Genomic DNA, 11672 nt, shown 5'->3' with positions numbered 1-11672 from the left:
GTTTGCGTCACTGAGATCAGAAGACCTGACAAGAACAACATAGAGAACGACAAGTGTATTTCAGCTCATGGTATCAGAGGTTCAGTCCATGGTCAGCTGACTCCATAGCTCTGGGCCAGAGGTGAGGCAGCCCATCATGTCAGAAGGGCAGGGAGGAAGAAAGCAGCTCAGGACCTGGTAACCAGGAAGCAGAGAGAGCACCACACTCAGCAGGGACAAAATATAAACCCCTAAAGCCTACTCCCAGTGACCTGCCTCCTACAACTATACCCCACTGCCTACAGTTACCACCAGTTAATACATATCAGTGGATTAATAGGTCACAGGTCTCATAATCTGATTTTTTCACCTCTGAACATTCTTTCATCTTTCCGTACATGAGCTTTTGGGAATGCCTCAGATCTAAACTGTAACCCACGTGTTAATCACTGTGAGCCTTTTGTCACAGCCACAGTAAAGATGAGGTTAGTTGTAGAGCCAGTGAGGACGCACACAGGGACAACCAGATTGGGCTTGGCCCTGCCTCTGCACATGATCAGTTATGTGGCCCCTTTCTTATCCACATGATCAGGATAGCAGTCCAACTTCAGTCTTCAGGTTTTGTGAGGAATGAATGAGTTAAACGTGTGGCTGTTGTAAAGTCAGCTGTCATTGTGGGGAGACTAGGCCCATAGTAGGTGTAACAACAGTACATAGGAATTGTTGTCATTTCATCCCCTGATGTATTCCTCCTCACTGGTGGTCACAGACTATGGTCAACAGCCATGAATCAAAGTCCTGTCCTATGAGGCCACAGGAGAGGTTATTCTTTAGGGGAAGGTTCTGGAATTACAGAACCAGAGGATTTCTCAGGGTGGGCTATGGACAGATGGAGAGCATGTGCCAGGATTGGAGGAAGGGCCAGAGCCTTGGGGAAGGAAAGGAAAAGCCAGGATGGGCGAAAGAGAGATCCACTCACAAGTTTTACCAGTAACACGAGCAGCTTTGCTCCCAGAGCAGTACTTGTGGGTGAGGGCAGAATGTGTCAGGGGAGAGCGCTCTGGCACTCAAGGGCCTAAGCAGGAGGAAGCTGCTTCTGTGGAGTCCACTGGCCCAGGCCAGTGAGGAGTGGGATATGAGAGTAGGCCAAGCCCACTGGCTCCTGGTTTTATCTTTGCAGTTCCTAAGGGGCTTTCCCAGTGTCTTCACACCTTGATGTCCTTGGTCCTTGATCTTTATACTCCCAAAGGGGAGGAACAGGCAGCCATTCTTATTTTCATTTCCAGCATGAGGTACCTGAGCCCATGGGAGAGCAGGCCCAATAGGGAGTGCAAGCAGGAATCCAGACAGCTCCTCTGTCTCAGGACCTCGCATTTCTGCTTCAGAAGCCACGGTCTTGCTTCATTCCAACATGGGGAATTGTATTTTGATGGTCAGTTTCCAGAAGGCAAAGAACAGAGGCTCCATTTCTGCCTGTCTGGTCTGGAGTCTCCTGTGGCAGTGGACCAGGGAAGCCAGGGTGCACTTGCTGTCCACCTTCTAAGTGTGAAGCAGCCTGTGTGGCTCACGGTGACTGCTGAAAAGGTATTGAATGAATTAACTGCTGAAAGTTGAGTGAATCAATGGATGAACAGATTTGTCCTGAAAAAAGCCACTTTATTTCACTCTGCACCGTCACCTGGACTCTAAACCAGGGCACATGACACTCCTTCCCAACAAGGACACTTACTCTGTTGTGGTCTGTTTGTGTTCAGGCCCACCCGGGAAAGCGAAGACGAGGAGGACGAGGAGAAGAAGGGGCGAGGCTGCTCCCTGCAGTACCAGCATGCCCTGGTGCGCATCCTCACCCAGTTTGTGACTGAGTCATCTGACTTGGGTCAGCTGACCTACATGTTGGGCCCAAACTGGCAGTTTGACATCACTGATCTTGGGACAGAGTTCATGAAAGTGGAGGAGCCCAGAGTCGCCCAGTTACAGGATGCCAGGACCCTGGTTGGTCGGGAGCCGGGAATCACCACTGTTCAGGTACAGGGGGTTCATGTTTTGCCACCTCTCCAACACCAGTACCTGCTGATGGTGCAGGCAAATGCTGCCATGGAGGGGTGTTCACATGTGTGAGGGTGATTGTGCAAATGTGAAGATACCGAATCTGCCTGTAACAGAATCATGAGAAGCAATAGAGTATTCACCAATTTTAATAACCTAAACACATTTTGTATTTTAGAGAGGGTTGAGAAAAATGCCTGATCTGTTTTTACCAGAGAAAGCTAAATGAAACACATAGTGTAAGTCACCCTTTTCCCGATATGACACTGTTTTTTTTTTTTTTTAAATCTGTACTAGGAGGTGGTAGAACCTCTGAAAGCAAATTTCTTCTCAACCTTGACATTTAACCATTTAGCTATGTTATACCTTTAACAGTAGGCAAAGATTTTTTAAAGCATGTATTTGGCTATAAATCACAAAGAATCCATAGTTAAAAACTCTATTTTCATCATACTAATAGTAAAATAACTTCTAACTGATTTTGGCAAGATTAAAAAAGAAAACGTCACAGCTTGTTTTATTTTTTGCAAATTTAAAATGTTACTGCTCATAGTTAATTATATCTTATTTTAGGTGTTGCCAAAGTTAATTTTCGACAAAGTTGAATTAAATATGTAACATTCTATATTCGTGTCTATTTGTTTGTAATATATTACCACCAATTTAACATTTCAATACAATAGTAGTTTATTAAGTTATATCTGTGGGTACACAGTCCTGGTGGGTACGCTGTTCTATGCTCAGGGTTCCTAAGGCTGAGATCCAGGTGCTGGCTGGGCTTGGCCCTTAATCTTGGAGTTTTGGGAACTCATTGGCTTTTAATCTTATTCAGTTTCTTGGAAGAACTTAGCTCTCTTATAGCACTGAGGTCACAGTTTCCTTACTGTCAGCCAGGTGTTGCCCTGTCCTCTAAGAGGACCCCTCCATTCCTTCTCACATGGTCCCTCTCTCATCAGTAATGGCTGGATTCAGTCCTTCTCACACTTACAGTCTGAATTCTCCTGCTACCAGCTGGGGAACGCACTCTGCTGTTAAGGGTTCCTGTATAATTCGGGAGACCCTTGTTTTAGAGCCAGCTATGCCATATAACAGTGTGACTGTAGAGTGCTTTCTCATTGTTTGAAGGTTAAGGTCAACATTTAGGGGAACTGTTCTAGAAATTGTGCCTTTGACATATTCCTGTCCTGGTTTCAGTCTCCCATGGTTGCACATTAGATGGTAAAGTGGTAGGAACGGCTCCTTAGGACATGACTATTCCCTGCCCCACTTTAACTGTTCATCCAGTTATCCCACAGTGGTCTACACAGTGATCATATTGTCCCATGACAGGCATCTAACCTGCCCATTGGAAGGGATGTGAGCAGAAGAGGGCTGAGCACCATTTCCTTCAAAAGAGTTGACCACAGGCCACTGCTTTCAAAGCTTGAATGTCGGTTGTTGGGAAAGCACTACTCTTTGAGTGCTGAGTACCAAGGCAGGCAATTTGAGTTATTGCCTCTAACTTAAAACAAGCTTATCTCAGAAAATACACTGTTGTTATCATGGCATGAATCCCAAGAAAGGAAGTGGATTAAGGTGACCTTTATAAAACTCCTTCAAGTGCTAAGTTTGATTGGACAATGGCAGGATACCTATGTAAGCAGTCTTCCTGTGTGCGCTCTGTAGAGCACTGCAGAGTCTCCCGAGGCCCCACCAGCTCCAGGACTTGAAATTGTCATGTGGGCAGAGACCTCGCTTTCTCACTTACTCCCCAGGTCCTCTCACCTCTCTCTGACTCCATCCTGGCTGAGAAGACAGTGATTGTCCTGGATGACCGCGTCACCATTGTGGAGCTGGGTGTGCAGCTGGTGGCTGGCTTGTCCCTCTCCCTGCAGCCTCACAGTGTGGACCGAAGGGTCATCGTCTCCACAATGGCTGCCCAGGATGTCCTCCAGGCCCCACAGCAGGTGAGAGCCTGGAGGCCTGTGACCTGGTCCATGGTCAGCTCCTCTCCAGGTCGTTTTGTCCTACACAGAGGGTCAGCAGGGTCTCACAGCCCCTCGCAGCCCCTTGCTGTTCTTGGAGCTGCTCCCTCCATCTCCCCCAGCACATTGGGTCTAGGAAAACATGTGGAGACAGAGACTCATTTCCTCTGCCATTTGTTCTCCAGCAGGATAACCTGTGATAGGCACAGTCTGCTGTTGGACTGTGAGCTGAGGGCCATGTTTTTTTACCTTGGCCAAACCAAATGGGTAGTTTTTGATACTGCATCTTGCTAAGTTGCTGAGACTGGCCCTGAACTCATGATCCTCCTGCCTCAACCTCCTGGTTGGCTAGGATTACAGGTGTGCATCACTGTGCCTGGCTGTTGCAAATCATTTATAAAGATAACCGAGGCACTGGGCCGTTCAAGCAGTCCAACTTCATAATCCATCGTTTACCAAGAAATTTACCAGAGTGTGTTTTGCTTCATCAGCATTGGCTTCCTAATAAAGAAGGTTCAAAGTGATATTATCTTTAGCAGTAGCCTGATTAGTTGCACCTAAAATTGATTCAGATAAATTGCCTGATCTTTCAAAATGTTTTTAGAAAGGTCAAAGTCAAATTCTTTGATATGGCATGCAGTAAATTAATTTACACTTTAGTGCATTCATGAAAGCTTATTATTTATTTCTCATACCAGTGGAGCTCCTGAAAATTATTGATGCCAGTTCAAGGCATGACAAGAACTGGTAAAGATTATAAAATGGAAGATTTTTTCTGCATATACTTAAAAGCGTTTATATAGGAAATCTTGCTTATGTTATAAATTTGAAGGGAGCTGATCATGCTTTGATTTCGTTTCCCTCAGGAAGCCATAGTCAGTTCTTGGATTTTGTTCAGTGGTGGCTCCGTGACACCTTTAGACATTTATGATCCCAAGGATTTTTCCATAACTGTCTCATCATTGGATGAAATGGTGGTGTCTGTCCAGCGAAAATTGCAGTCCCAGTGGCCGGTTGTGGTTGCAGAGGGCGAAGGACAAGGGCCCCTGATAAAGTTGGAGATGATGATCAGCGAGCCTTGCCAGAAGACCAAGAGGAAGAGTGTTCTTGCTGTGGGTAAAGGAAGCATCAAGGTCAGGTTTGCACCAAGCATCGAGGAGGAGCACCAAGGAGGCAGCAATGACGTTGAGGGCGTGAACCGGGAATACAAAGATCACCTGAGCAACTCCATAGAGTGGGAAGGGAGCCAGGAGCGAGCAGTCCAGGAGTGGCTCCAGAGGACAGGACCAACAGGAGCACAACCCTGCCACTGCCTGGGGAGGGGAAGGACAAGAAGTTGCTCAAGAGTGGTGGTGCAGATGCCTTCACCAGCTTCCCCACCCAGGGGAAGTTTCCAGAATGCAGTAACCCTAGTGACCTTACAGAGGCCTCCAGGGGCTTGACGGACTTGGAGATCGGCATGTACGCCCTGCTCTGCATCTTCTGCCTGGCCATCCTGGTCTTCCTGATCAACTGCGTGGCGTTTGCCTGGAAGTACAGACACAAAAGGCTTGCGGTGAGCGAGCAGGGCAACATCCCCCACTCCCACGACTGGGTCTGGCTTGGGAACGAGGTGGAGCTTTTGGAGAACCCAGTGGACATCATGCTCCCCTCAGAGGAGTGCACGACCATGATAGACAGGGGGCTGCAGTTCGAGGAGAGGAACTTCCTGCTGAACGGAGGTTCCCAGAAGCCCTTCCACAGTCAGCTCCTCAGACCTTCTGACTATGTCTATGAGAAAGGGATGAAAAATGTACCTGTAAACTCTTCTGGCCCGAAGAGGAAGAGGGTCAAATTTACTTCCTATACCACCATCCTCCCCGAGGATGGGGGCCCGTATACCAACTCCATCCTGTTTGACAGTGATGACAGCATCAAGTGGGTCTGCCAGGACATGGGGCTGGGGGACTCACAGGACTTCAGAGACTATATGGAAAGACTGCAGGACCAGATGTAAACTCCTTTCTTATGTTGTATTCACCTTTATGCCTTCTGTTTTCTGAACGGTGGAGCAGTGAGTTTGATCAGCAATAGGGTGACATCACAAAGCTGAGTTCGTGGAGGTCTGGAGGGAGCCCTTTCTAAGCATGTTTCAGAGGCCTGGAGAGTTACGTCAGCTGGGTTTTAAGCTGGGAAATGCCTCTAAAACAGCTACATGTAGGGACTGGAGGAATTCTGTGACAACAGTTTTGCCTACAGCCTGGTACCAGCTCAGTGCAGGTAGAGTAAACCCGACCCCACAGACATTGTTAGTCATCCCATGGCGAATGACTGTGTGTAGTGAGGAGAGATTTGGATGGTGATTTTCCTGTTCCTAGACCTTTTAAAGCACAGTGGGCAGGTACAGCCCGTGGCCTGGGTTTGGACACACAAGAGGTGACTGAATGTGGCTATCCTTATTTGTTAGGAGCGCTGCTCAGTGTGTTTATATACATTTCCACCTGCACCTGTTCCTTTGACCTCTGTAATTTTTTTTTGAAACATGAAGAGAAGAAATTTTAGTCTTTGAGATCTGTGTGATTTACAAATGAGTTTTATTCTCTGGGAATTGCCGTGTCACGTCATTTCCTGGGTCTCCATACAGGATGTCAGGTTTTTCAAGTTTTGAGCACTTCTTTCTTTAGTGACAACATCTAAGAAACTTATTCTCATTTTCTTTTTCCTACCTTTTGCTGTTGAACTTTCTTGTCAGGGGTTTTGCTTAAAATGTTGATATCCAGTGAGGGAGGGTCATCTCTTTACATTTTTCTATGTGAAGTTTAAAACAACTTGGAGGAAAGTTGTGAACACACACATTTATTTTTGTCCTCTGTTTGCTAAGAATCCTGGGGAGCTCCTGGAGTACACTGCTGAGGGCATAAAGCCCCTAGGGAGCAGTGATTATGCAGGTTCTTTGTAGTCAGCACAATGTACCATCCAAACTGAATCTAAAGGTAGAATACATCTACATCTGCGCTGAAGGGAAATTGCCTAGGAAATAGCTTCCAATTAAACTTTCCACTTTACCAGAAAAAAAATTAAATGATGTTTCAAGTTAGCAATACATATAAATTATCCATACAATAACTATCTTTACAGGTGTGCATTTGTGGGAAAAGCAATGGGTTCCCCCCAGAATTCACAAAAATAAATGACTGTTCCAGAGCCCAAGAAGCAGCTATTATGAACAAATTATAGCTATTGAAAAATCAAAGTGCTAAGAGGAAAAAAATGATTCTTGTATAATTTTTAAATAAAAATATTTAGAATCATCATGAATCATCATCTCAAAGCAAGAATTTCAGATTAGCAAAATGCGACATTTTTATTTATTAAGATGCTATAGGTGGAAAAGCAGACACTGGATTAATCTGTCTCATTATGAGTTAACTGAGCCATTTGCATCCCTAAGAAGTGGAATTTGAAAGGCCCAAAGTAGGAAGCACATACAGCAAGTCACCCTTACTCCCATTGGCTGACAACTGAGCTATTCAAAAGAGAATAGTTTTCATTCATTTGCTCTCTTATTTTAGATTCTCATGGATGGGAACTTGACAACTCAGCCTCTTCTAGCCATGAAGCAGCAGCCAGAAATTTCTCCTGTATCTCTTGCATGCCACAGACAGGGCTGAAATTGCAGGTGGTATAGTGGTGACCTCAGAGGCTGGTATTGGATTGGTTTTATAAGTATTTAAAATGGTGCTTAGGAGCTGAAGCCAGAGACTGCAGAGAGCTTCAACTTAACTGGAGAATGAAGCAGAATACCTAGGCCTTAACTGCAAAAGGAGTTTGCAGGACAGCTGGCGCCTTTTAGGAAGAGCTCCCTGGTTAGCCAGTGGCCTTTCAGAGGGCTTAGTGGGAAGGTAGCACAGAACAACTGTGAGGACAGAAGAGAGTTCATGCCTGATGGACACACAGCCAAGCTATCCAGGAAGTCTGGCTCCTTCTAGGAGACATTTTCAGTTCCATCTTCTTTTGGAGCTTCAATATCAAAGAAATAATGGAGGTCCTTTCTGAAAGTGAGGAGTGTGAACTGAAGGGGAGGGGTTTACTCAGCAGGCTGCCTCCCAACCACTGGCACATCGAGACTTTGGTGGGGACATAGTTTGGGAGGAATTGCCATTGTCGTGGGGAGCATCACTAAGGAACATACAAATTGGAGCCTTTCCTGAGGTGGGAACATGGGGCAGGGACAGAGAGCAAACAGGGAGTATAGGGTTGTGCCAGATCAGCCTAAATGGAGCTGGAAGCTGACCATGATCCTGAAGAAGCTTCTGGTGGACAACACAGACTCACCCAGCATGAATCAGCACCCATATAGTCACCTGTGCTCCTTCACATTAGAGTTCAGTTAGTTCAACATGGAGGAAGTCAAATGGGAGGTCATGGGAAAGGGTCCCTTTTACTATATAATATCCACTCACAAACACACACACATATGTACACATGTGTGTGCTTGAAGCTGAAGAGTCAAACGTAGACTATTTAGTGGGACTCAAGAGTGACAGTTGTTTACAGATGTGACGTGGACACCTTTCATTGAAGTATTTTATGCTCCTATTTACTGCAGAGTATAAACCATGGGTTAGATCACCTTGTTTTCCAGCTAGTCAGCCACAGCTATTAAGCACTACACCTCAAGATACCTAAACCCAAACGGGAACAACATAAACTATTAAGCCTTGAACTCCAGTTTCCAGTCACCATGCTTTCACCTGTCTTCATTCTCTGGGTTTTCATGGTTGAGATAATCAGATCCTGGGGCTCCATGAATAACCTAGCCCCAGGTTGTCAAGGGCTGCCAAGTTCCCTTTTCCCCCATAGAGTGGCACGCTCAGACTCCTCCTGAGGGATGAACCTGCAGGCTGTGGACATTGGTCGCAGGCAAGGAGCTTGAGATGTGAGCTGAGGACTGCGTGGCTTGGAGAAGTTGAAAATGTGCAGCCACTGTCTCCAGGTCCCGGTGTTCCTCTTTCAAGTCCAGAGTACAGGGACCAAGAAGCAGCTGCCAGACCAAAAACCCTGCTTTTAAACATAGGTGTGCTGCATTTGAGAGAGCAAGAAGAGGAAGAAAAAGATCCCGCAAACCCCAGAATACTCTCTGTACCAAGAGAAGAAACATCACCTTCCTAGCTGTTGCACACACTGGCCAGGGTAAATTCCCAGCCTACAATAATCCTCCATATCTACACAGAAAGTTTCAATGTATGCACATGAATGCAGTGAAAACATGGATTGGTGTTTCTGTCCCATCACCATATCTGGAGATATGTACTTGCTGATTTTTAAGTTTTAAGAAGTCCACCTTTGTGTAAATTGATCAGCTTTTTAGAAAGGGATCTTTCTAATATTGGCAAATTGAGACCATAGTAAAAGTTTTGTCAGCAAAGATCCATTCAGTCCACTGAGGGTGGCTTCATCTGAATCCTTCATGCCACTGGCATCATTGGGCTTTCTACTCTAATCATCTTAAAAACTATCTTAATTCTCCATTTTGGTCTCTGTAAATGACACCTCAGATGGTTTATAAACTTAGTAACCTTCCTCTCAATTAAAATTACATATGTGTTCTGTGACGTACATCACCTGTATGTAAAGGGACAGGTTGGATGGTGGAAAAGCTATGCTGAAATGTGGATATCAGATATTTTTATATGTAATATAGACATTACACTGAAACTCTGAGAGGTGTATCAGAATAAACACATTTTAAAATAAAAAGCATGCAAAACTGTAGCATTTAAATGTACAGACCTCCAACTCCAAAATATCTCAACTGATGATGGGAAAAACAGGACCTGACATCGTGAAATGCATTGAGTTAGGAATTCTGGCCTGGAGAGGACGTGGCTCATGTTGGCAATGTTGATGAAACTTGCTGGAATATTTTGATTTTACTCTTCATTACTTTTGGATCTTTCCTTTTTTCCTGGAAATATTTCAGAAATAAAGTGACTTCACTTTTCCAGCATAATGGTATATTCTAACCACAGGGTAATTCATCATTTTTAACATGAAAATAAACATTTAAACATTCTTCAATTGTTTAATTATTTTACCTACATGTTCCTTTTCTAATTTCAACTTCTATATGATTGGCTATATTTATAGATACATATATTTTTCTTTTCAGCCAGAGATTGTAACATCCTTGATGACGTAATAAATGGACACCCAAATGAAATATTCCCTAAAAGTCAAAGATGCATTTGAGATTAAAAAATTTTCCCATTTGTTTTCCTAACAGGCTGGGAAACTTTCCAGATATCTTACAAAGAGGACTCATTTCTCATGTCTCTGTTGAGGGTCAGACCACCTTGAAATCAGGACTAAAGTGCAAGGTGCAGTAGGTGTTTGGTAGTATAATAACTGGCCACCCTCTGGCTTTCCCTGGTCAGTGACTTGGTTTTGTGGATGCATTTGGGCAGTAGCGTTGCATGGGCTTGAGCCTGGGTGCTGAGGATCCAGATGGAAGCTCTAGAGATGCAAATGAGACACAGGACAGCAGGGGCCTCTGCTTAGAAGATGAGGTAGCTGGTTCATTTGAGGGACTGGTGGGTGTGTTGGCCAAGTACCTAAGGCTGCAAGTGCATTTTTTGAAACTGCCAGTGTTATCTTTGGCACTTTGGCAAATACTACCCATTGTTCTCAGGGTGCATATGAGTGTCTCAGGCAGTAATTTGGCATGTCATAAATGTTTCATGCCACACCTGGTCTCTCATCAGACCCTTCAGACCCCTGTAAATGCTGGCTTGTGAAATGTAGGCTGTGAGGTAGTTGGCTTGTGAAATCTAGGCTGTGAGGTAGCAGGCTTTCTTGCTTATTTATAAAATGTTTGGCTCATTTGGCAGCAAATGAGCCAAAAAACTTTGCTAGGTGTACAAACCCACCCCCCATCAGGATTACTTTTCAGCACTTGGGTAATTATTACCCACTAACAGCTTTCAAAGCTTCTTTCTCCTTGAAACATGGAAAGACTGAGCCACAGAAACTAGATATCTTGTCCTAGAGCTCAGTGTGTCTGTTCACAGTTTATATCTCAAAAAGAGAAGGAACAAAAAAGAAAGTTTGAAATGAGATATGTAATACAGGATCACTTTGTATTTAATTTTTTGTGCATATGAGCACAAAATGCAAAAACTGTATTTCAGTTTTTTAAAATATTAAAGTCCTTAATACTTGTTAGTTTCATTATGACTTTATACAATTTGGATAGGTAATGGAGTGTTTTTGTTGTTTGCTTTTAGAAATTTCTAAAAGTATAAAAGTAGAGACATCTAACCTGGGTTACAGTGTTTATAGACTGTTCCATGGTTCAAACAGGTAGGACACCAGTGCTTTCCAGGTGGAAATTCAAGTTCATTCAGGGACATTATCTTCCCAGTTTAAGGAAGCAATAATGTTGTCAACTCAATGATGAACAACCTTCGTGTTCTATGAAACGTCTTCAAAATTTCTTTGGCTTTAATTGCTCCTTTTGATCAGTTGTTCAGATGAAAGATTGTCATTGTATGTTAAAGATTGAATCTCGTTAAGATGCTGCAGAAACTGAGAAGACAATGGCTTTTTCATACATCTTCACCGCCCTCTGCAGTGATACACTTTAGAGTTGGATGCTGCTTTGAAATTTGGGGTCTGTGTGATGCTGAATTTTTTTACCTGTAT

The 11672-nt window shown here is 44.2% G+C and overlaps 1 protein-coding gene across 1 annotated transcript; it reads left to right on the top strand.

Annotated features, from left to right (window-relative positions):
* Positions 1–1668: 1668 nt before the first annotated feature.
* LOC107160536 (transmembrane protein 132B-like) lies at positions 1669–10044 on the top strand (the record flags this gene model as incomplete). Its single annotated transcript, XM_015507212.2, is given in 4 exon segments — positions 1669–2004; positions 3780–3971; positions 4856–5261; positions 5264–10044. Coding segments are annotated over 4 exon segments (1656 nt in total), but the record flags the coding sequence as incomplete, so codon positions are not given.
* Between the last annotated feature and the right edge of the window lie 1628 nt (positions 10045–11672).

Source organism: Marmota marmota, unplaced genomic scaffold (genome assembly GCF_001458135.2).
Source record: "Marmota marmota marmota unplaced genomic scaffold, marMar, whole genome shotgun sequence".
Lineage (NCBI taxonomy): Eukaryota > Metazoa > Chordata > Mammalia > Rodentia > Sciuridae > Marmota > Marmota marmota.
Note: the sequence above shows the minus strand (reverse complement) of the source record. Positions and strands in the feature narration are given on the sequence as shown.